Source organism: Chenopodium quinoa, unplaced genomic scaffold, assembly GCF_001683475.1.
Source record: "Chenopodium quinoa cultivar QQ74 unplaced genomic scaffold, ASM168347v1, whole genome shotgun sequence".
Taxonomy (NCBI): Eukaryota; Viridiplantae; Streptophyta; class Magnoliopsida; order Caryophyllales; family Amaranthaceae; genus Chenopodium; species Chenopodium quinoa.
The window spans coordinates 716,750-741,948 of NW_018744582.1; the positions used below are offsets into that span (position 1 = coordinate 716,750).

Here is a 25,199-nt window from a genome sequence, read left to right on the forward strand (position 1 = left end):
TTACCGTGTATAATGAGTGGGTTACAATTTACAATCAAGAAATATTGAGTTGTGGGCTCCATCATCAATCAATAATAAATAAACTTATACTAAACACAAATCTCAAATGACATGTGTTATTTTGTGATAAAATATTTCCCGTCTAATTTCACTTTTCAAAATTTTCTTTTTATTACAATTGTTACTAAATCTTACCATAACTTAAATTATCATTTTCAAGGAATAAGTGTGTACATGATATTTCATTAACTATTAATTACAATAAATTTCCTTTTTATATTACAACGAATCTAAAGTTGGAAAAATATTATTCAATAATTCAATAATTTATAAAACTTCTATTAATCAACGGATAAGGAAAATGTATAAACTAAAATCATTTAAAAAAAAAAAATATTATACATAATAATTTCTTATAAAATTAATGTTAGTACTATAAATTCAAAAGTGAGACATATTTATGTGTCAATTAATTTCAATTCATTAAAGTTAAATTATGATAATCTTTGAATTAATAAGTTAAATAAAAATCTTAGTACTATCCGTGTATGCACGGGATCTATATATACTAGTTTCTATAATTTGTGAATGCTTATCGTGTTTTACAGCTAATTGACAAACGACTGATTATATATTTGTCAACAATATTTATTAGTTATTTAGTCAAATATTAAACTTTACGATAGCTACCAGTGGTGGATCTTGGCCGAAAATATTAGAAGGGCCGAGATTTAAATATTTTAGCTCTTGCTCAAAACTAATCACTAAACCCCAATATTTTATAAGTAAATATAGGTTATTTAAGTTCAATAAATAAATAATTACAATAATTTAGGGGGGCTGGCCAGGTCCCCCTCTGATAGCTACTAATTCTCGACCGATATTATGAACCTCATGTTTCACGTTGATTTATTGCTTGTACTAGATTAACTAGAATGTACTATACTTCGTTTTATGCTGTGATACTGCCTAACAAGTTCCTCACCGCGCTTAGTTGTAAATGGTTCAGTAGGAAGCACCTGCTGTTCCTGAGCTGAGTCTCGGCCTGGGTTCAATGCCTGAGATAGAGCATGTTTGTATGCTTACCTATAAGAATGAAAACAAATCTAACCACGAGTAAATGTTTTGGAATTTTTTGCCAGGCCAGACGGTATTTTCACAATATTTCTCATACAAGATGAATCACAAGATTTTTCGAGGAAAGGAAGATGGACAAGCAACTATGCAAGTCAATGGATTATATTCTACAATGCTAAACATGAAGTCATCTAATTAAACACAAACTACATACACATGCTCAAACTTTCGAGCAATTTGAATTCTGAATCTAGTAGAATTTCAGGCACTCTCAAGATCGAGCATGCAGTTACATCAGTTTTCCTAGACAAATTTGGGCAAATAATTCTGGAGTCCATATGAGATTCTAATTATGCACTTTCAAGAGCCGAAATCAATTTCCTAGAACCATGAAAATTATTGCTTGGCAAGCCAGAATGGTACGATTTGCCCATGATTAGACCACGACAACCCAGTTGTATTATCTTGATTGCTACCTATAGCAGAAGAATGGCTTATATGTGCTCCACTATGACTTCCTCCAACATCGAGAACCTGGTTGTTTGGAAGACGGTTGCAAAGCATGCTGAACTGTTCCTTTCCCTGCTCTGCTCTCGGAAATGCTTCAATCTTACTGCGCTTACAATGACTATTATCTTGATCTCTATGTGAGTATGTAATCTGGAAATCCTTCTCAGATAGCTGGGGCTGTAATGAAGTTTGCTGATCAGTCACCAAACTGAAGAATTTTGGCGTATCTTCTGCCTTGGAGCATTGAGTTTTCCTCTCAAATGCGTGCATTTCTTCCACCATCGGCTTCCACAGCCTCACTCTTGCATTGGTGAACCAATTAGATACCTGTACAAAGGATATATGAAGACCTCTTTATAAAACGCTACTATAAACGTCGTAAACATGTTAAGAATGTTGGTTCTTTAATTTTCAATGGGGATTTTGATGTTGAAGGGGAAGTATTGTAACTAGTATACCCATAAGCTTGAAAGTTGAAACAAGGCAATACTCGAAAAGCACTAACCTGACTTCTTGATAGGCCGGTCTTCTGCGCCAACATGTGCTTGTCAGAATCACTAGGATAACTGAAATAATGAATTCAGAGCATAATAGCATCAGTAAACAAGATCCATGAATATAATCAAATGATAGAAACTTGGAGCTTCTTGTTTCATGAGGTAATTGCAATACTGAGGGAAAACAAAGTAATTTCTTACGGGTGTAGAAAGTGTTCAAATAGCCAATTTTTCAGAACAGCTACAGCTTTATCAGGAAATCCTCTTTGGGATCGCCAGACAGGATGTTGGAGAAAGTTAGGAGATGGACCTTTGTCTTCTGAGCAGGACCCTGGAGTGCGATCACTCCTGGTATCTACGCTACTTGAGAAAGCTTTACTAGTAACGCGAATTTGATCCAGAATGGCATTCTTTAAGCACTGGAAATGCCTAATCATGGCTCTAACAGCAAAGCATAAAAATGGGGCAGCATTTCCAAGACCCGCAACAGATTCAAATGATGAAACAGCTGATTGCATTTGTTGGCAGTAGAGTTTATATCTCTTGTAAACCTAAAACAGAAAATAAGGATCAACATCAAAAAAGAGAAACAATGTCCAACAGGAAAGGACCATGCTGCATGCTGTAGTTTGGTCCACAAAACAACCATCAAACTGATGCAATGCAAGCAAATCATATCTTCGTCCAAATTGTTTTATTGGGATACATTGCACAAATAGTAGAAAAAGGGACCATAGTCACAACTCTCACAAGACGGTCTAGCTCAGTTGGTAGAGCGCAAGCCTCTTAGCTTGTGCCGATTATTTTCCCCAAGAACCTCCTTTGTGATAAATTTATGCATCTATGCTGATGTATTTTTTATGAACTGCAACTTTTGGTTTTTTGTCACAAATTTCACAACTTCATATGACATATTTGCATCAGAATTTCCCTGAGACAGAAAGCCCGTCTAGCTCAGTTGGTAGAGCGCAAGGCTCTTAACCTTGTGGTCGTGGGTTCGAGCCCCACGGTGGGCGACTATTTTTATAAAGAATAAAGATCATTTTTCTAGACAACCCTTTTATAAACAGCTAGTAAAAAAACAAATTCTAATTTTTCTTCAGTAAATTACAGTATTACGTCAAGCGTAGTAAAAAATAAGAAGCCCGTCTAGCTCAGTTGGTAGAGCGCAAGGCTCTTAATCTTGTGATTGTGGGTTCGAGCCCCACGGTGGATGCTCATTTTTATAATCGCATCTTTGAACAACTATTATTTACATCGCAAATTCTTAGCTGCTACTGCACTTTACTTCATTATCACTAAAGGTCAGCTCGACTTTAGTAATCCTATCAAATACTTAACACACTTAAACTTTAGACCATATCCCATTCAAACTAGCAAAAAAAGGCTCCATAAGAGATGAGTAATTAACATCCTCTAAGAAGATAAGAAACTCTTGCAGAAGGTGAATCATCGATCGATCTGTTGTAAAATAGTTGGAGTTTTGAAGGTAAAAAAAGGCTCAAATGACTCGCTATCCTCTTTGATAAAGTTCTTAGTAACCTGAACTAATAGTGCAATTTGAACTAATATTGTTGCAAGTGGCTAGAGGTGTAGAACATGAATAGACCTTAATAGGTGTCGTCGTCTCATAAAGAATTAGCTTTCTAAAAGCAAAAGAAATTATCAAGGTTAGTTCTTCCGTTAAAAATACAACAAGTCACCCTTAAAATACGAAAGATTCACTATCGTCTCATTATTGACACATGGCTCCATACTATATTTTTTTTGATATTAACACACAAATGACCAATGCATTACAGATCTAAATGATGGTAGGAGAATTCATTAATAAGCTTCCTTTTTTTGAAATACCTACTTTTTTTAATCAAAAACTAGGGGAGTAGGGTTATGTCACTTTACATTTTGCATGTATGGTTCTCCTAGTCTATCTTTAGGTTCCAAGCTCTAAAGTATGTATTGTGTCATGCAAATATGGAAAATCTTACCTGACTGACTAACCTTACTATAAATAGAAAAAATATAACTTATTACATTCTCTTAACTACAGTATAGTTAATGCATAGTAGAAGGGGTAAATAATAATCGTAGAGCTAAAAAGGATTTTTTAAATCATACTTTAATAAAAAAAATTGGTGGAAAAGGGCAGAGAAAAGACATAAAAAATGAATATTAAAAAAGATAGGAGGAAATGATTTGATTAATAAGTTTTGACAAGACTAGACATCTTTATGTCTCACTGCCAGTGCAGCAGAGAGAGAAATAGAGAGATATGATTAATAATAATAATTTTTACCGCAAGAAAACCCAAACTACTGCCCTTTTACAGTGACAGCAACTATCAGATCATCAACTCATCACTCTCATACATATCAACATCTACATATGAGTACACTGTACATCACCAGATAACTCCAATTCCCCTTACCCTTTTTACCTGTAATCTCATTATTTAACCACCTACAAGCCCGGATCGAGTTAACCTGTGATAGATTTTGAACCGATAGAGCAGTTATTCTAATCTGAAAATATCACTCCAATACTCTTAACACCTTTTTATACTCCGTATGAAGTATTTTTTTTAGGTGGATAAGGAGAAGATGCGTTACTTGAATGAAGCCTCTCACAAGTCAACAATTCCCCACACACAGGATTTCACATTCAAACAATAAATATCTAGCTTTATAAAATTAAGCACAACTGCACAAGGATTATAGTGAATACTCCGATCTCTTATAGGTCACCCTATTATACTTTTGTCTAGTTTTACCGCATAAATTAAACCATTGATATCTTTAATTTCATGTATGCCTATAAAAGATAAAATGCTGCATAAATAATGCATTGAAACAATCCTAACAATATCTAATGTGAATATTGATATCTTATAGACTCAGGAAAAGTGATGGTCAAAATTAAATAATTGACCCAAAAAATTGAAATGGGACAAGCAATCTTATACGAGTACAAAGTAATAATGCTTTTGAAATAACACAATAATGCATGCATATAAAAATTTACATTATACCCTTAATATTTTCTCAAACTTTAGTTGTCACAAAACTAACTCAAAGTAACCTATAATCACAACTTTTTAAGGTTTTTTCAGCGTCATACACGGAGCATATCACTAGTTCAACTTTCACTATCTTGGGCTAAAATATGCCTTGAAACTCAAAAACATCCTATTTTTGTTTAAATTCTCACTTTCACTTTTCACCTAAAACAATAACATTCTCACTTTCACTCAATAACATAACATTAATACGGAGTAATACCTAATTAAATCATGTTAATTAATTTTACATTGTTATATTTGTACTCGTACATGATAACAAAGATCACATTAAATAATATTACTCGTACTCCGTAACATATTTATAGATAATATACACTAACAAGGACAATAAACAACTACTATACCAACATAATTAAAACAATGCATGAATGATTAAAAAACAGATTAAAGAAAAAGCACACTAATAATGTACTTGTATTAAAATAAACGTAATTGTACGGAAGAGTACGTGAGTATTACGAGTAGTAGTAACAGACCTCATGAAGCATAGATACGAGGTTAGGATTACTACATCGGAGTGACAAATCATCATCAGTATCATTAAACAAGGTTCCAGAATCTTCTAGAATCTTATAAGGCCCTTGTTTCTCGAAGGAAACTCCACTGGCACGGGAGAATTCTTCGAGAATTTCTTGGGCGGGCCGGAGGAACCTAGATCGGCCCAATATAGAAGCGTAGCCCGTAAATGGGCCCACTGGAGAAGGAAGGTACGCGCGCGCGTGGGCGGAGGAGGAAGACAGTGATAAATTAGTTGATGCCGCCGCCATTATTGGCGGATGATCAGCTGATGAAGAAGCGGAGGAAGTTGGTTGGAGTACTTGGAGAGGGGAGAGGAAAGGGTGGTGGTGTTGCGAAACAACGATATCGATATCAATATCGTTGTTCCGATGATTGTGGTGGTGGGGGTGGTAGCGGAGTTTGTGACGTCGGCTTTGTTGAGGGACGTGGTAAGGATCGTCGTCCATGGAGGAGAGAGAAAATGGGAAATGGAAAAGAGTGGAAGAAAATGGAAAGAGTTAAGAGGGAGGGAAAGAGGTGATTACTAAATTTTGAGTGGTTATATGAAAAAGAAGGTAGGAGAGGGAGTTGATGATTTGATGGGGAGGTAGGCAGATGTATTTTTGGAGTAATAAAGGAGTAAAGGGGAGGGGAACTGTTCTTTGCTATACAAATGGACACTCTTACAATGATGCTATCCATCTATTGGGGTGTACTATCTCTGTTTTATATTATTTGTATTTAATGTTTTGACATAAAATATAATTAGAAAGTATCTAATTGTTGTAAATAATATAAAATTGAGGTATTAATTATTGCACACTTTTATGCACTTATTGATAATACTCTATATGATGTGAATTTTGTGAATTATGTTGGGGTAAATGATCCTTTTTTTTCAATTAACTATTTACATTTAATATAATATTCATGAATAATAGTGGACCAGTGGTTTTAATTTTTTATTTTTTTTTATAATTATAACTTTCTTCAAAAAGATAAAATTATTATTCTAATCTTGTGAGTTATATCCAAAAAACTTTATTATGTTTTACTCTGTAATATGTACTTTTCACATTTAAACAAGATAAGTTTAATTCTAAGAAAAAAGAGTAGATAATAATAAGCAATTTTTGGAATTAAAATAGGTACTCATACATGAGCACATATTACTCTCTATTTATTCTTGGCCAAGGCTTTGGAAGAATTGAATTCATAGTAGTAAGGTGTTTACAACCTTTTGTAAAATTGTAATCGTATTTATTTTACTGGTACTATAAGTATAAATAAGATGCACGTAGTGATAAAAGGACAATTGAGGAAGATTATGTCATGATATATGTAGGTAGGGTGTTATAAAGAGGAGACTAGCTAAGGTTGGAGAGAGAGAAAGGCATTAAGTTGACTGACGGACAGACGAGTGATGGGACTAATCAGCATAAAATAAGATAGGTGGGTAACTCCACTGCAATTAACTTACATACCCAAATCACCCCTCACCCTCACCCTCACCCTTTTTTTAATTCTTAACTCTCCCCCATGTGTTTGAGTAGTGACATCCAATTCAATTTTATTTTGTACTTTACTGTATTGCACTTGTTTTTTTTCTACTCGTACGTACTTTCTTTATTTCTTCACCCCTGGTTTTACGAGGGACTTTAATTATCAGAAACCCACCCCAAAACAAATTAATACAACAGGTTTTTTCACAAAAAATAAAATATAAAATCAAAGGAGAATGTATATTGTCAACAATTAAAAGCTTAGATTAATGATTACACTCTCATTATTGTTTTTAATCTTTTTATTTATAACTTGTACATTATCTCACTTGAGATCTATTTGGGTGTGGATGTAGTATAGAGATTTATGTACAACGTTAGACAATCCATTTTAGAAAGGATCGAATGGTGCCACAATCTGTTCTACGCATGTTGAACTACTTCGACCAGTCTGCGCTCGGTTGTCCACGAATCAAATTGATCAGCCTCGGGTTTTGTTAGTGATACAAATATACTGTTGTGAAAATTTCCAACTGGATGAATCTTTTAATTCAAAAGACTTGAGTGTGCTTGAGTGGCATGAAGCTACTAAACGATAGATGGATGAGATAATACTAATATATGATGATGAATCTATAATTTTGTTAGTGATGAATCTATAATTTTTTTTTTTTTTTTTTTTTTTTTTTTCATGCTAACTTTTGATAGTATGTCAACATACCATTCAAAAATTTAATTAATGACTTAATGGTTAAAACTACGCATGCACATGATTGGTTCTATATACATGCTATAACATATGAACCTTGTACTAATATATATAAACTCAATTTATTTACTAATGGTAGGAGTTAAATAAATGAGTTATGATATTGAGCTAGTTAGCTTGTTCTTTATAAAATATCATACAATTTTACATTGGGGATCAAAATCTGATATAATGGATTAGTGCCACGAAAGATCGCCTCTGATTCTACTTTTGAACATTACCACCAAAATAAAGTTTCGAGACCAATCTCGGAAGTACTAAATACTCCTACATATTTTCTCTGAGACATGCATACCCCACGTCTCCACTTTTGTCACCAAAAAAAAAAAAAAAAAAAACATACAAGACAAAATCTAAACTAAAACAATCAGATTAAAATCAAAAGCCCGTCTAGCTCAGTTGGTAGAGCGCAAGGCTCTTAACCTTGTGGTCGTGGGTTCGAGCCCCACGGTGGGCGCATGCAATTGTTTTACCTTTTTTTTAATCTCTTATCCAATTTTGTAAGTAAAATTAATTACTAGTACATTATATTAATGTTATGCATTAGTATGAGTACAATCTAGTTACACCATATCGAAATACAAAGATGTACAAAGAGTCTCGAAAAGCCAAAATCAAACTCAAGGAAGAGTGCTCATTTATGCTCTAAGAGATACCAATTAGGGAAAACAAAAATTATTCAAATTAATCGTTTAATGATTCTCTTTATCGTCACCACAAACTTTGTCTACAATGTCAACCCTACCTGTTGCTCATACACTAGCGAGCTCCACTCTCTTCTCGTCATCATATATATCACCAATTTTAACATTTTTGTACCTATAATTCTTAGCCAACATCACAAAAACACACAAGTTTAACACAAAAACAACCATGAAGAGCCAGTAAAAATACTCAAGGCGACTGTCGTTCACATCCTTGCCAATCCATTTTTTTCCGCCATTCATCCCAGTTACGTAGTCCACTATAGTTATGACAAAACTCATAAGGAAGCTCCCAATGTCGTTAACACTAAGGTAAAACGCCATCCCTAAGCTTCTCATCGAATCAGGAACTTGTTCATAGAAATACTCCTGTAGTCCTACTAGGGAAAACCCGTCCCCTATGCCACTCATCAAGACTTGAGGAACGAGCCAATACACATGAATTGTTTTCCCTTGTAAAAACGCGTTAAGCCTTACTCTTTCTACCAAGGCCGAGACTACCATCGTTATAGTTAAGGTGACCATGCCAATACCAATTCTTGTAAGGATGTTGATGCCTCTTTCATTGCCTGTGACTCTCCTTAAGTACGGGAGTAAGACCTTGTCGTAGAAGGCTAATGAAGCAGTCATACCTATGGCCGATAGGATGGCCATAGAAGCTGCTGGAATTTCAAAGTGGTTGAAGATTTTTCTATTCATTACACTGCCTTGCTTGATGAAGAATGTTGGGCCGAGGGCATTGCCTATGCCAAACACTAACGATGTTAGCCATATCGGAATCATGGTTACTATTAGTTTTAATTCCTCCACTTGTGTCACGGTTGCTAGCCTCCACGGACTTTGCTTCTTCTTGGCTACTCCATTACTTTCGTTTTTTTTTCGATTATTGCAGCTTTGTCAAGAAATCTGTAATACGTATGCATTATCTCATTATCATATGATCAACTCATACATCAAGTTGTTCATGATAGCACTAATATATACGAAGTACTTTATACTATACTGTATAATGAACCTATATTATTTTTAGTCACGTAAAAATTAAAATGGACAACACAAAGCACAAACTTAATTTTGTATTTATATACTAGATTTCATGAACATTGCATTTACCTTAGTCTATTAGTATGTCCCAAAAGTCGTCGTTGGAGCTTATTTGAACCGTTAGCCTCATGCAACAAAGAGGGATTAGAAGGGTACGGTAGGTTTATCTTAGCAATGGCTGCAACCAAGACTTGTACCAACGGGGTTAAGGGGCTTCCAAGGGCGGTACTGTACCGATAAAATGGTCTTCCAAGAACAAATACTAAGACAGTAACAATCATTGTTATGGTTAATACTATAAATCCAATGCCCCAACTTACATTTTCTTGGATATACACTATCAAAGTTACCCCAACAAATAGGCCACTACAAACCGCGATGTTCCACCAGTTGAAAAATGACATCTTCTGCTTCCTTTCGTTAGGATTGTTGTCGTCGAATTGATCCCCTCCGAAACTCTCTAAGCATGGCTTGTAACCCCCTGTTGCTAGGGCCATGAGGTAGGCCGCTATGAAGAAGACCGTCTCATGGACCTTGCTAGCATGTTGGCATGAACTCGAGGTTGTATTGCAAGGTTTAAGGCTTGGAATGTACTGTGTCATGGTGAATATACCTAGACTCTGAATATGCAATGGAAGAAATGTACATCTTTGTTAGATTTTATAGAAATTGTGTGAAGATTTCCCTTTGTTTGATTGAAAGAAAGTGTCAAAACATAATATATTTATACACATGTGAATATACGCTTTATTTCAATATAAAATCCCTCCGTTTTTAAATACTTGCTTCATTTCTCTATGCGCAGTGTTTTAAGAGAAATTGGAGAAAATAATAAAATATGGAGGTAGTGGAGTAAGTGGAAGAATAAAAAAAAATTTTGAAAAGCAAAAGTAGTTGAGAGAATTGGAGGAGAGAGAATAAAAAATTAATAAAATATGATTTATGTTGGGTCCATTAGTTGAGAAAAATGAATTAAATATTGTAAAAGTTTTCCAAATAAGGAAATGGAGCAAGTATTTAAAAACGGCCGAAAATGAAAAAATGGGGCAAGTATTTAAAAACGGAGGGAACAAGTATTTTTTTTAAAAAATTTGCGTCTTGTGTGCGGCTGCCGGCTTGCCACATCGTGTGGCCGCTTGTAAAAAAACAAAGTAACCCCTAAAACACTGACTAAGTAACCCTGTGACACTGATGAAGTAATTTCTTTAACACTAACGAAGTGACCTCTGAACACTTAACTAGGTAACCTTACTTTTATAACACTAACGAAGTAACCTTATGATGATTGAACACACGTATGACCATCCATATATAAGAATTTGTGTTAGTTTACTTATATTGACCACACGTATGACCATCCACATATAAGAATTTGTGTTAGTTTACTTATATTGACCACACGTATGGCCATCCACATATAAGAATTTGTGTTAGTTTACTTATTTGAATAAGAAGTAGAATAAAGCCAACTACATTTTGTTCTTATAATGCTAATACGTGGGTTCTTGTTACGTAGTAAAAAAAAAATGTAACCGCTAACTGGTGCATACTGTAAATTTCCTAACTAAGTATCTACTACAGTAATTAAAATCCTCCCGTCGAAAAAAAAAATTAATCTTTCCTCAAAAAAAAAAAAAAAAAAAACTAAATGTAAATTTCCTACCTGTCATTAACTCATTCTCGTTGTCAGGAACCCCGCAGACGTAATTCCTCCGGCAATGGTGGTGCTCTGAACGGGCCAATTGCTCAGTTTGAAACGACGCCGCTTCTTCCTCCTCCTCCTGCGGCGGCGCGGCGCTTGAGACTCCGGAGAATTATTATATTCTGTATAAAGGCTTCCATGGATGGTTTAGGTTAGTTTTATTTCCACTTAAATTTTGTCTATATTCTTAAATTTGATTGTAATTGTTTGCTTAAAATTCATTCTTTTAATGTTTATTATTTGATTGATATTTGGGTTTGCCTTTTGTGTTATGCTTATGACTTTATGAGTTAAGTTATCTCTGACTTCTTTTTAATTATTATACAAGTATAAAATTTGATTACGTAATTTACAAAATGTGATTCCTAATGCGCATCATGCTCTCGGGTGCATAGAAGAGAGGAGTAATTGTTAAATGATTGATGTTGTCGATTGTTAGATATCGCGATTAAAGTTGCAAAATTAAGATTATTATTTATTATAAACCCTTGGTGTGTCATACATAAACTTAAACCATGTTTTATGCAAATTACTGAAGTTCACTTTACATCATTCAGCTTAGTAACAAATTGATAGAAGAAATTCAGGATGTTAGAATTAATAATTTAGAGTCTTCTAAGCAAAGATGTTGAAGTTAGTACCTAGGAGAGGATGGATAGTAATCCTGTTTGTTGAGAGTTAGCAGGGAATGATAAACATAAAAGGTAGACATCTACCACATCTCAACATGATCCTTGGAAGGCTTAGGCTTCTGGCAATAGAACCAGCACACGACCACGTAGTGTTCACAATGAGACCTCTGATGGTCTCCTGATAGGAGGCCACACTGTTGCTCAAAATCTAGGACAAGCAATTTCTTCAAAGTTTCTAAGCGGGTTGTATTAAGGGAAGCTAAGACTGCTTATATTACTTGATGGCTTGATGCATATATGGTATCATCAGGGAAGCTATTCGGTGAAAGTGATAAAGAAACGTGGGAAATGGGAAAAGATTTGTAGTTTGTTTGGATGACGGTGGTTGAGAAGAGTTTTGAATGGAGAATATTTGCTAGGTGGAACATTGGTGTAATATGGCCTTGATTGGTTGTACGATTAGGAATACCCTTACCCTTATCTTAATTTGCTGCTTCTCTCTTTCAGAATATTGGTTGATATTTAAGAAATAAGTTAAAGGCTTCTCTAGTTCTTTGTAGTGAGTATTGTAGATAGGATCATGCCTATCTTTCTTAGCAGGGCTAAATCAGGGTAACATGAAACCTTGACAGCCCTGTCATTTTTGTGTTGTATAACAGTATAAGGTATGTATCGTACTGCCTTGAAACTATGCCTATCTGAATTTATCAGAAAAAAACCGTATGAAGAAGGATTCATGCATGTCTGCAGTGAGCATCATGCATTGCTGAACTTCACACAACACGGGATTTTTGGGTAGTGAGCATCATGCATTGCTGAACTTCCATTGGTCTTTTGATCAGTTACCAAAAGTTTTCTATATCTCTGCTTTCAACTTACCTTGGTCCTGTATGGCATTGTAGATTCCAAAGGGTAAGACAACTGAAAACTACTCAACTCAAATTCTTTTTTAGAGATCAAGAGCTTAGCAGCGTGTCTAATGACCTTTTTGGAGAGAATATGGTGGCAGGAGATGCAAGAAGTGGTAATGGGTGAGTGACTGAGCTTCTATGTTTATCTTTAAATCTTTCCAACATTAGAAATTTTCAGTCTCTTTAAAAAAGGTAAGAAAACGGATCTTTTCGATTCCTTTCTAAAGATATTTTATTCATGCCTGAAGTTTACTTGACTGATGAAATTCTCCCCTCTTCTTTTTTTGGGGATTAAGAGCTAAAAAATCAAAATACAAGCAATGTTCGTCATCAGTTCGGACTTGCTCTAGGACCTGAACAAGCAAATTTTTTGGGGTAATTTTTATATAAAATTTTCTTCTCAGACTATATAGTTAATGAAAATATTAAATGGTACAAAGACCAAGTGAATCAAAATGATAGTAAAAATTTGGTAAGCTTCTCTAAAGATGTGTATGAAGAACCACCTTCCTTGACACAGAGAGTTGCCTTCTCCTTTAAACTTGTGATTCTGCTCTTCATCTCTCCACCATCTTCCAGCATTAGTTTGCTTATAGACCTTACTATTTCTTCTCTTTTTACCCTCTTTTCCAACTTCAATCCTATCTTCCAACCGTCACTCACCAGCCTTGCATTCGTATACTGGTCAGTATTGATAGGCTGGCAAAGCATTGGCACTCCTTCACAAATACTCTCCAAAGTTGAGTTCCATCCATTGTGAGTCCAAAAACTTCCAACAGCTGGGTGGGATAAAACCTCTAATTGAGGTGCCCATGTGACAATGTGTCCTCTTTCACCCACCATTTTAAGGTAGCCTTCTGGCAATGAGTCATAAGCGTTTGTGCCTTGGATCATTCCAGGGCGTACCACCCACAGGAAAGGCACCTTGCTTTCAAGCAATCCCGAGGCTAGCTCAAGAAAATCAGCTTTGTCTATAGCTTCAACACTCCCAAAACTCACATACAGTACAGACTTGGGTGCTTGATGATTCAGCCAAGTGATGGAGGTTTTGTATTGTGCCCAATAGTTGGTATCAGAAGTTGGTGAGTGTTTGTGTAAAGGGCCTATAGGAAAGATGGGGATGGAAAGGATTTGGTGAACTTGAGCTATTGAAGAATCTTCAAGTTCCTCAAAGCTATTACATATAACACCTTGGGAAGTCTTAAATTGATGGACTACAGTTTCCAGTAGCTCATGTAGCAATTGTAAAGGAAGGTCCCTGACTTTCAAAGGAGGAAGCTCTGGCAGTGGCTCGTCTAATTTATGATCTAAATGTAGGAGAGAAAAAGAGAGGGGTCAAGGATTTTACAGAACAGTATAGACCGGAAGTTTTAATAACGTCAAGTAAAACAACTTCAACACATACTTTCTTAATGGTCATAAAGCAGCTATGCTATTACTTATCTATAAACGATATGGTTGTTTTTGTAAACACTGATTTTTCATGTTTTTGATATGCATTGGAGTTAATTGCGTTTATGCGTTGGGAATTAGGGTTTGCATGAATTATATCCTGCATTTATGTAGACATTGCAGATGTATACCAAATCTGAACATCATCTGCTTACTATGCTTTTGAACAATGAGTCTGACCCTAAGGAATTAATGAGATCTGAAGCTAGTAGTGATTTTGTACATGTAGTGTATTGATTATGTATATATAAATTGGGAAAGCCATGTGTTTCTTTCAGGGACTTTGGTCTCTATCAGTATATAATTTTACACTATAATAACTTTGTACTGTTACCCAGGTGGCATGTGCTGTACACATGCCTCACATATTTGCGTGTATATGATGCATGATATGTGTAGAGGCACATAACATGCACACGGCGCCTGAAAATCCAATGGGTGTACAGTAGAGATTCAGGCTTTTGGAGAAAAGCTCTTTTAACTTTCTATCCCAGTAAAATTCACCAGTTCGCCCTTATGGCTAGACATTTGCTTGGGAAGGAAAAGATATAAAGGCGGAAGTTACCTTGGGGTGGGAGATAGCCTTTTTCTCGTAAAGAAGGCAGGGAAAGATAAACCAGTAAAGACAACACACCACCAGTCCTCAGCGCCATCCTAGGAAGGTTAAAGCTAGCAGCGATAGACCCAGCACCCTCTTCTTCCATCATCAGTTTTCTGACTGACTGACTGTATTTCACCCCTGTCTATCCCTTTGTCCAGCTCCATATCAAATTTTCAATCTCCGTTTATTCACGTAGAGTTTATATTCTGACTAACAAAGAAGGGTAGACAAAGCATTGGTGTCCTTTCACTAATGCTCCACATAACTGAATTCCATCTGCAATGAAACCTCATGCAGCAGAGTGGGCTGAAGCTTAATGTTTTAGGTGCCCAGTTGACAATATTCAGATTATTCACCCCTTTGACCTATTGTGTCTGAGTAACCCACTAGCAAGGGAAGTGGATCAGTTTCCTCTGATCCTTCAATCAAGCCACGGCGAACCACCCACCCATTTGAATGGCTGCTTGCTGTTGGCTAATCCGCAGACTATCTCTATAAAATCAGCTTTGTTTGTACCATGCTTCCAAACTAAGAGTACAGACTTTGGGGGTTTGTGTATATAACCATGAAGTTATTTACCAAACCAATCCTAATATCGACATGGAGAATACATCACGAAGTATATATTTTCCTACTTCGTATTATTTAAGATCTTATAACTCTAACATATGAACTTAATTACTTCAATCATATAATCTTCTTAAAATTTCAAGCTCCCAATGAGAATTAACAAATACTGGTATTAATAATGCATGGTTTATTGCCATTTCTCTTGTATACCTTTTTCTTGTAATGATACTCTCCCGTTTATTATGTTTTTCCCATTATGTTTTGTATGGTTAAGTATAAAGGCATATTAAATATTTTTGTTGTTTATAATTGGAATTTACAACTATTAGTATTTTGTAATATTTCACATTGGAAAATTTAACAGCTAAAATGAGACAAACGGAGTACTATATAAAACCATAATTCACATTAAAACATTATACGAGTAAATTATTAAAAAAAAAAAAATTATCTTACATTTCTTTTTAATTACAAAACATGTACGAAATACTTCTTTAAACAACTAAAATGAGACAAAGGGAGTATGTGATTGAGCATTTCAATGTCAACATACATATATTCAATTTAAACACCACCCAATCCCAGTTTCTTCTTGCTATCACAAGAATCAAAATCGTCTACAATAACTTCTTTGCTTCTTTGAACAGATTTGTATCTATAGTTCTTAGCCAACAACATAAAAACACACATATTCAATACAAAAATGATCATCAAGAGCCAGTAAAAATAATCAAGACGACTATGCGTCAAATCCTTCCCTATCCATTTACTTCCTTCATGCATAGTAGTCACACGATTCACAATAGTAATCAAAAAGCTTGTCATAAAGCTCCCAACACCGATAACACTAAGGTAAAGCGCCATTCCTAAACTCCTCATCGAGTCAGGAACTTGATCATAGAAGTATTCTTGCATTCCTACTAGGGAAAACCCATCCCCTATACCGAGGATCAAGAATTGGGGCACTAGCCAACACACGTTCATTATTTTCCCTTCTAGCGAGGCCTTTAATCGTTCCCTCTCAACCAAGGCTGATGTCAACATTGCAACGATTAAGAAAGCCATACCAATGCCAATTCTTGTAAGGATGTTGATGCCTCTCTCATTGCCCGTGGCTCTCCTTAAGTATGGGAGTAAGACTTTATCGTAAAAGGCGATTGTTGTAATCATCCCTAGGGCTATTAGGGTGGCCATAGAAGCTGCTGGGATTTCAAAGTGTTTGGAAATTTTCCTATCCATTGCACTCCCTTGTTTAACGAAGAATGTGGTGCCTTGTGCAACGCCTATGCCAAACACCAAGGAAGTTAACCATATGGGAACCATGGTTATTACGAGTTTTAATTCCTCCACTTGTGTCACGGTTGCTAGCCTCCATGGACTTTGTTTCTTCAATTGTACTTCATTACTTTCATGATTGTCTATTATAGCAGCTTTGTCAAAAAATCTGCATGTATACAAGGACCATTTAAATTCATTCCTAGTGAGGTTTCATCTCAAAATCAATTGGCAATGGTGAGAAGCTTAGTTACTCTACGATCATACAAAATTAAGAAGAGGTTTAACAATAATTTACATACCTGAGTCTGTTTGTATGACCTAAACGCTCGCTTTTGAGGTTCCCTGAATTGGGAGCTTCATCATACAACAAGGACGGATTTGACGGACAAACTAGATTTCTTTTGGCCACGGCAGCAACCAAGACTTGCAACAATGGGGTTAAGGGGCTCCCAACCACGGCCTTATATCGATAAAAAGGCTTTCCAAGAACAAAAACCAAGACACTGGCTACCATAGTTATGGCCAGGATTAAAAACCCGAGGCCCCAACTAACGTAGTCTTGCACATAAACAATCAAAGTCACCCCAGTGAAGAGGCCAGTACAAAGAGCAATGTTCCACCAGTTGAAAAACGACATCTTTTGCTTCCTTTCTTCCGTATGGTTGTCATCGAATTGGTCCGCCCCAAAGCTTTCTAAGCATGGCTTGTAACCTCCTGTTGCTAGGGCCACGAGGTAGGCCGCTACAAAGTAGACCACCTCGTGGACCTTGTTAACATGCTCACATGTAGTTAAGGTCGCACCACAAGGTTTAAAGCTCGGAACGTATTGAGACATGGTCCATACACCTAAACCCTGATTTCAATTATAGATAGATAAATCAACAACCGAATTTAATAGATTCATACACCATAATAAAATCCAATACCCTGTTTTATATTAGCATGATGTGTTAAAGTTACTCTGTTTTATAGAGTAACTAGTTACAAGTGTAAAGAAAATGTCAAAGTATTGCCCCAAAAATTGCTTTGAAAAAATATCTTTAAGGAAAAAACAAACACTACGCATATAGGACTACAGAAGTACATAACAACAACAACAACAACAACATTAAAATTTAACTATTGAGAGAACGTCTCTTAGCTTGGGTGTATATATATGTTTTTCTTAGAAAATACGGAGTAATGTGTAGTGACTAGTGAGTAGATATAGTAAGAGTTCGTTACCAGTGCATAGAGGATGGCAGAGAAAAGAATCATGAAATAGCGACCAGTATATGCATCTGCTAGAAACCCACCGAGCAATGGCATAACTGTGGCAACTCCAGACCATATATTCACACTGTTGGCTGCTGTTTCCAGGTCTTGGTGCATCACTTTTGTCATGTATGTTATCATATTTGGTGCTATTCCAAAGTAACTCAGTCTCTCACTGAACTCAATTGCTGCATACATACATACATACATCATCAATTGTTTTTTTTCAACCAACATTATTAGGATATTGTGACGACTTGATTAATTACATCTGCTTGTTACATCCAGGTGCACCTAGACCAAGGTGCATATATACATAGGCTTACTTTCATTTGGTCATTTCAAAACTTTTAAAAATCTACAAAATTGATTAGCTGAGGGTAATAAAACACGCTTAGGTGCATGTAGGGCACCCGGGTGTAAGATAGATGTTCTCGGGACTTTATATATTATGGCGCATTCACTGACTTACAAGCTAGTTAAAATAGAATTAGATGGTTACCTATGATGAAGAAGGCTGCTTTCCATGAGCCAGTTGAAGCTCGACGAGGAATCCTTCCTTTGTAATCATATGATGAATCAAGAACTTGTGATTCGTCCAAATTTTCATTTGGGAATTCAAACTCACCTCTTTTTCTCTCATGTGTTTCATCATCTATTTCATCGGCTCTTATTCCCACCATCTTTTAACGCTCAATTAAGGTAATAATGATAGTTTTGATTATTACTAATATATCAGCTAGATATTAAGCCGACTGTACGTTTTCTAATACAAGGAGTATATTATATACTTCATACAGCAATAACTGCAAGCATTACAGCAATACCACCTTTGTTTAATTTCTCGCTCAATTGTTGTAATTTTGACAATTGTCTGTATAATGTTAATCTTATAGCCCGTACTACTCATTTATTATACTTTGACACTCGGTCTTTAAAATCCTTACTTCACTGCTAGTTCTTTAAAATTATAAGTAGAGTATCTCACGACCTAACCATCAATAATATTACATTCCGTATATTAATCCCCCTCTCAGTTTTCAACGTGGGATCAATAGTCTCAAGTTACATTTGAGTTATTTTTCTTATAAAGTTGAATATTACTTCGTATCATGAATGGAGTTGAATAATACAAATCGTGTTATATAATTCAGGGTAGCTGTCTAGCTGATAGTCGTTGCGTATTGATTGAGAAGGAGGTCGCAGTGCAAGTGTGATTACTATATTTGTAGGATGAGCCAAGCTTGGTTGTTTGGTCAGTAATCTTCACGTGAACAAAGGCTTAATACAATTAATATCATTTTTTATAATATATCATAAGCTTAATTAACGTACGTTGAGCATATTATATGTACAAATGTACAATCATGTGGTATGTACCGTTTACTTTTCAGGTTGATGAAAGAATCAGCAATTCAGCATTTAAACTGCCGAATACTATTATTAGTTTGCTGCACATGATTTCCTGTAATTTATGCTTTGAACAACACCAAATTAATGATATTAGGTCAAGTCAATTCAAGTCAATTATACCAGTATATACAATCCCACTTGCTGTCTCAATTATCTGATTGGTTGATTTTTTTATTTTTTATTTTATTCTTTTCTCATTAGTAGTATTATATTGTTCTAAATATGAAACATTAAGATAAATACAAGTCATAATTAGACTTAATTAAGAATATAGACACCAATTAATAGTGGTTAGATCGAGCTTGGGGAGTGGACAAAGCATGTTAAGTAGTAGTGGTTAAATCGAGCTTGGTGTCTATATTCTTAATCATTAGACTTAAATAATTATATAGACACCAATTAATAGTTTTGCTGATGGAAGACAAAAGAAAGATCATAATTTTTTTTGTAGATACACTTCAATTTCTTATAAAAAAACCATTCCCCATTTTGATAATAGTCTAGTAATGAAATCTTCTCCACATAAAAAAAAAATAAAAAAATAAAAAAATTCTAGTACCATGATGTGCCACTTTTAGTACCAAGTTTATGATGAGCAATCATTTTCGATGTCAACATATTTAACTCTTTTTAAACCGTACTCAGCTCTAACTTTTTCTCACCATCTACAACCACACTTTTTTGTATACTTTTGTACCTATAGTTCCTAGACAACAACATAAATAAACACATATTTAATACAATAATGATCATCAACAACCAGTAATAATAATCAAGACGACTATGGCTCAAGTCTTTGCCAATCCACTTCTTTCCTCCATGCATCTTTGTCGCATGATTCACGATAATAATCAAGAAACTATTAAGAAAGCTCCCAATACCAATAACACTAAGGTAAAATGCCATTCCTATGCTCCTCATTGAGTTAGGAACTTGTTCATAGAAGTATTCTTGCATTCCTACTAGGGAAAGCCCGTCCCCTACTCCGAGGATAAAAAATTGAGGCGTTAGCCAAAATATGTTCATTATTTTTCCTTCTAGTGACGCCTTTAGCCTTTTCTTCTCAACCAAGGCCGATATCAATATTGATATGGTTAAGGCGACCATGCCAACGCTGATTCTTGTAAGGATGTTAATACCTCTCTCGTTGTTGCCTATGACTCTCCTCAAGTATGGGACAAGGACCTTGTCGTATAAGGCAACTGTAATAATCAACCCTAGGGCTATAAAGGCGGTCATGGAAGCTGCTGGGATTTCGAATTCTTTGTAAATTTTCCTATTCATTGCACTCCCTTGCTTGACAAAGAATGAAGGGCCTTGGGCTACACCTATGCCGAACACCAAGGAATTTAGCCATATGGGAATCATCGTTACTATCAACTTTAGTTCCTCCACTTGTGTCACGGTTGCTAGCCTCCATGGACTTTGTTTCTTCACTGCTGCTCCATTACTTTCATGATTTTCGATTATAGCAGCTTTGTCAAGAAATCTGCATTGCATACAAGGAGATAGATTGATGAATTGCATTATAACGGTATGAAGAGTAAATTAACTTCTCGATCTATCTTGTTTTCTTCAGTTACTCTATTAATTGCTAGCTATATTTCTCAATTGGAAAATTTTATATTAGTTGTTACATATCCATTTTTGGTAAGGTATTTTATTTGTCTCCTTGTCGCATGATCCCTCTTACGTGTTATCCCTCTGTATTTCTCTACTTTTCAGATGATCTCTTAAATTTAAAAAAAAAAAAGTTGTGTCACTCTAACACGTAGCAACTAGTATAGAACGGAGGATTATAAAAAGGCGGTATGGCCTAAAGGCCTGGGGTTCAACAACATTTACCTGAGTCTATTCGTATGATCCAAACACTGGCCTTGGAGCTTCCTTGAATTAGGATCCTCGTACAACAAGGATGGATTCGAAGGACAAACTAGATTTCTCTTGGCTACAGCCGCAACCAGGACTTGCAACAACGGGGTCAAGGGACTTCCAAGAGCGGTCTTGTATCGATAATAAGGCCTTCCAAGAAAAAACACTAAGACACTCACTCCCATTACTATGGCTAGGATTAAAAATCCAAGTGCCCAACTTACATTGTCCTGCACATACACAATCACAGTCACTCCTATGAAGTAACCCCCACAAATGGAGATGTTCCACCAGTTGAAAAACGATATCTTTTGTATCCTCTCTTCTGTATGATTGTAATCGAATTGGTCCGCCCCAAAGCTCTCCGTGCACGGCTTGTGACCCCCTGTTGCTAAGGCCACGAGGTAGATACCTAGATAGAAGACTAACTCGTGTACTTTGGTAATACGGTCACATGTTGTCGAGGTTGCGTCACAAGGTTTAAGGCTTGGAATGTATTGAGACATGGTCAAAACACCTAAACCCTGAATAGAAATAGGATAGTGCTTCTTGTTATTTCCAATAGTAAGAAATATTTTCTTGTCAAGACTTAGGACCTATATTACAATTTAGGACTTTTTGTGAGAAACTATCGTATAAAACCTAATTTTGTGAGAAACTACCTAATAAAAAAATGTTGTAAGAAATTACCTAATAAAAGGTAAAATGTTATAAGATACTACCTTTGACCGAATTTCCACTGTTGACTTAATTTTACAACGTTGATCCACCTTAAAACACCCCCAAATCACCGTGAGGGTTGGTTTTCAAGGTGGTAAGGTTATTTTCGGGGTGATTGGAGGATATTTAGAGTTGGTGAGGGTAGATTAATTAGTGCTTAATCCGGATGGTGGTTTTTGGGGGTTAGAGGTGGTGGTTTTGGGGTTGAAAGGTGGTTTAGGTGTGGTGGAGACGATTTCAAGCAAGTTGTGTTAGTTTTAGGAATGAAAGCGGTGGTTTCGAGATTGTTTTGAGGTTGGTTAACGGTGGAATCCGGTATATGTAGTAATTTAAAACATTTTACCTTTTCTTAGGTAGTTTTATACAACATTTTACCTTTATTAGATAGCTCATTACAACATTTTTTTTATTAGCTAGTTTCTCACAAAATCTGGGTTTTATTAGGTAGTTTTTGACAAAAAGTCCTATAATTTATAAATATACATCCAATCAAAATATTACAACAAAAAATGAAATGAAAGGAAGTTAGAGAGAAACTAAGAAAGAAGTCTTGCCAAAGCGTAGAGGATGGCGGCGAAAAGAATCATGAAGTAGCCACCGGTATAAGCATCCGCAAGAAAGCCACCAAGCATAGGCGTGACAGTAACTACTCCACCCCATATATTCACATTGTTAGCCGCTGTTTCGAGGTCTTGGTGCATCACATCAGTCATATAAGTTATCATATTTGTTAATATTGTAAAGTGACTCATCCTCTCGCTGAACTCAATTCCTGCATATACAAATTTTTTTTTTCAACCAAATTATTGTACAAAATTTTACATACTTGTCCGGAATCAATAGTCACATATAGGTGAATAACGGAAGGAGAATTAACTTGAAACTACTAGCTTAGTATAGCAAAAGGAAGCACTACCTATCATGAAGTAGGATGCTTTCCAAGAACCGGTGGAAGCTCGAATAGGAAGCTTTCCTTTGTAATCCAGAGTTGAGTCATGAACATGTAATTCCATGCCATTTTCATCGATTTTTTCTTTTGGGATTCTGAAGTCGTCGCCTTTTTCTCTCTGTGTTTCATCATGTATATCTCCTCTTCCCTCCATTTTTAGTGCAAAATTATGGAAATAATGGTTTTAATTGATACTAGCGCTGTATAAAATAGACCTGGCAAATGGGTCATTCGGGTCGGGTCTGGGTCGGGTCACTTTCGGGTCAGGTCATTTCGAGTCAGCTAACATTTGGGTTGGGTATGGGTCAGGTCGGGTTGATTCAGGTTTCGGGTCAACTTTGGGTCAGGTATCGGGTCAAGTATGTTTGGGTCATATTCGGGTCAAGTCAAAAAATCTGGTCGAGTCATGTTCGGATTGTTTCATTTGTGAATCAAGCTCAAATGAATAATTTTATACAGAGTATATATTTTGTTATTGTTATAATAAAAACTATCAATTTAGTTTATGAACTTAGCTACGGTTGAAGATGAACAATTTGAGTTACTTTTGGTACAAGACATTTTAAATTCAATTATAAGGTAATTTTAGTTCGGGACATTTCGGGTAAAGGGTCTGTTCGGGTCAATTTTGGGTCGGGTCAATTCAGGTGTCAGATCAGGATCGGGTCAATTCCATTTTCGGGTCGGGTATGGGTCGGGTCAATTTCGGATTTCGGGTCATTTTCGGGACAATGTTTTGGGTCAATTTTGGGTCATGGGTCGGGTCGGGTCATCGGGTCTGGTCAGGATTGCCAGGTCTAGTATAAATAACCTTATTGTTCATCAGTAAGGTATCATACTATTTAAAATGTATCATTACCGTTACTATAAATGTTAAAAATATAATTATGCTGAGAACATGTCTGCATTAGCCTCTGATTTTTTAGTTTTATTTTTATTGTGTTAGGCTGGTCATGACAAGGGCGTTGGGCCGCACACACACTAAATTAGGCACTATTCACTTCACTGTATATTTTTGCTGACTTAAATTATTTTAAACCCGTATAGATTTGTTTGTAGTCACCTTCTTAAAAAACCTCAAACTAATGGATTGGAGTATGCTTCCACTTATAATAAAGTCTCCTCTTCCATATTTCTTTCATGTGGTACTTGGGATGGACAACCCCGGCCCAACAAAGGGTAGTCTTGGTTTTCCTTTAGTGTAATTAAGCAAATATAAAAAGATTTAAGTTTTTTCAAAATATTTAATACCTTTTTATTGCTGAAAAATATAATTGTTACATACTCCAAATTATTGATCGATTGAGATGGAGGTCGGTTGGGTGCAATAGATTATAATTTAGATAGGGTTTATTAGTACTTAATCTTGGTCTAAACATAGACTTCAGGTATTCTTATAATTAATAATATTCGTATCGTTTTCTCATAATGAGCTTCACGATCAGAAAATGTATATTCATTTGGTTTCGTTTACTTATGAAAATTGATATATATAGGAATCAGCATATAATCTGCCAGTATTATTTTATACTAGTTTGATTATTACATAATTAGGGTATTAGTTAGCTGTGCATTATATTCTAGATGCCTACCTATGCTTTGACCAAGAAGAAATTAGTGTTGTTTACCCCTGTAGGAAAACGTAATTTTACTAGAATAAGTGAAAATAAGGTGATCATAACAAGGCCTAATTCTTGGCCGAAAACACACATGCTCAACACAACATACGATGATGATCATCACGAGTTATTAAAAGAGGTCTCATTGCATGATGATGCTGACTTGGGGTTGAGTGATCGATCTGACTATGAGAGTAAGCAAAAGAAGCCAGGAAAGATGGAAACACGTACGCCCATGCAACTAGGCTGCTCTTGCATGCATGTGCAAGTGTTATTCGAGCAAAGTCGCAGAATTTTACTCAACTATTTTGAACACCTACATATCTTCTCCTATTGTGATATGAATAATATATAAGACCTACATAATATATATACATGTTTAGGCCATCAAGTCTAATAACATAATTAGATCTAAATAAAAGAAAAAAAATTATGCATACATATTAGAGTGTTAAACCAACTTAGGCTTGAATTGAGAGATCTTGAAAGCCTTGTTTTTTCATGTTACACATTGATTGAAGTTTGGGGCAAATTGGTAATTAATTT

At 35.6% G+C, this 25,199-nt stretch overlaps 4 protein-coding genes, 3 non-coding genes and 1 pseudogene across 7 annotated transcripts; 3 read left to right on the top strand and 5 right to left on the bottom strand.

Moving 5' to 3' along the window:
• Positions 1-1,153: 1,153 nt before the first annotated feature.
• Positions 1,154-6,832, bottom strand: LOC110699181 (BEL1-like homeodomain protein 9). Its single transcript, XM_021876672.1, has 4 exons — positions 5,640-6,832; positions 2,286-2,635; positions 2,093-2,153; positions 1,154-1,914 (listed from the first exon to the last, which is right to left on the bottom strand). The coding sequence occupies exons 1-4, from the start codon at positions 6,126-6,128 to the stop codon at positions 1,474-1,476; spliced, it is 1,341 nt and encodes a 446-aa protein (XP_021732364.1). The 5' UTR covers positions 6,129-6,832; the 3' UTR covers positions 1,154-1,473.
• Positions 3,028-3,100, top strand: TRNAK-CUU. Its single transcript has one exon. It is a non-coding gene; the product is annotated as a tRNA-Lys (tRNA).
• Positions 3,228-3,300, top strand: TRNAK-CUU. Its single transcript has one exon. It is a non-coding gene; the product is annotated as a tRNA-Lys (tRNA).
• A 1,440-nt stretch (positions 6,833-8,272) lies between the features above and the next one.
• On the bottom strand, positions 8,273-12,911 carry LOC110699405 (annotated as a pseudogene).
• On the top strand, positions 8,317-8,389 carry TRNAK-CUU. The gene has a single exon. It is a non-coding gene; the product is annotated as a tRNA-Lys (tRNA).
• Positions 12,912-12,919: 8 nt separating the features above from the next.
• LOC110699406 (UDP-glycosyltransferase 76F1-like) lies at positions 12,920-14,257 on the bottom strand (the record flags this gene model as incomplete). Its single annotated transcript, XM_021876923.1, has 1 exon — positions 12,920-14,257. A coding segment is annotated over one exon (882 nt), but the record flags the coding sequence as incomplete, so codon positions are not given.
• Positions 14,258-16,014: 1,757 nt separating this feature from the next.
• LOC110699182 (protein NRT1/ PTR FAMILY 5.6-like) lies at positions 16,015-18,932 on the bottom strand. The gene is made up of 4 exons (XM_021876673.1): positions 18,583-18,932; positions 18,051-18,268; positions 17,126-17,679; positions 16,015-16,992 (listed from the first exon to the last, which is right to left on the bottom strand). The coding sequence occupies exons 1-4, from the start codon at positions 18,761-18,763 to the stop codon at positions 16,113-16,115; spliced, it is 1,833 nt and encodes a 610-aa protein (XP_021732365.1). The 5' UTR covers positions 18,764-18,932; the 3' UTR covers positions 16,015-16,112.
• Positions 18,933-19,242: 310 nt separating this feature from the next.
• On the bottom strand, positions 19,243-23,188 carry LOC110699407 (protein NRT1/ PTR FAMILY 5.6-like). Its single transcript, XM_021876924.1, has 4 exons — positions 23,002-23,188; positions 22,640-22,857; positions 21,339-21,961; positions 19,243-20,982 (listed from the first exon to the last, which is right to left on the bottom strand). The coding sequence occupies exons 1-4, from the start codon at positions 23,186-23,188 to the stop codon at positions 20,124-20,126; spliced, it is 1,887 nt and encodes a 628-aa protein (XP_021732616.1). The 3' UTR covers positions 19,243-20,123.
• Positions 23,189-25,199: the final 2,011 nt, after the last annotated feature.

What these genes read in the sequence shown, in the direction of transcription:
- LOC110699181 (XM_021876672.1), bottom strand. Translation starts at nt 6,128, where the DNA reads ATGGACGACGATCCTTACCACGTCCCTCAACAAAGCCGACGTCACAAA. An exon ending in TCGTATCTATGCTTCATGAG is followed by an intron (nt 2,636 to 5,639) that starts GTCTGTTACTAC and finishes TTTCTGTTTTAG; the next exon opens with GTTTACAAGAGATATAAACT. An exon ending in TTTGAACACTTTCTACACCC is followed by an intron (nt 2,154 to 2,285) that starts GTAAGAAATTAC and finishes TCATTATTTCAG; the next exon opens with TTATCCTAGTGATTCTGACA.
- LOC110699182 (XM_021876673.1), bottom strand. Translation starts at nt 18,763, where the DNA reads ATGGTGGGAATAAGAGCCGATGAAATAGATGATGAAACACATGAGAGA. An exon ending in CTGCCATCCTCTATGCACTG is followed by an intron (nt 17,680 to 18,050) that starts GTAACGAACTCT and finishes AATTGAAATCAG; the next exon opens with GGTTTAGGTGTATGGACCAT. An exon ending in GGTCATACAAACAGACTCAG is followed by an intron (nt 16,993 to 17,125) that starts GTATGTAAATTA and finishes GTATACATGCAG; the next exon opens with ATTTTTTGACAAAGCTGCTA.
- LOC110699407 (XM_021876924.1), bottom strand. Translation starts at nt 23,188, where the DNA reads ATGGAGGGAAGAGGAGATATACATGATGAAACACAGAGAGAAAAAGGC. An exon ending in AGCATCCTACTTCATGATAG is followed by an intron (nt 22,858 to 23,001) that starts GTAGTGCTTCCT and finishes TTGTATATGCAG; the next exon opens with GAATTGAGTTCAGCGAGAGG. An exon ending in CCGCCATCCTCTACGCTTTG is followed by an intron (nt 21,962 to 22,639) that starts GCAAGACTTCTT and finishes ATTGTAATATAG; the next exon opens with GTCCTAAGTCTTGACAAGAA.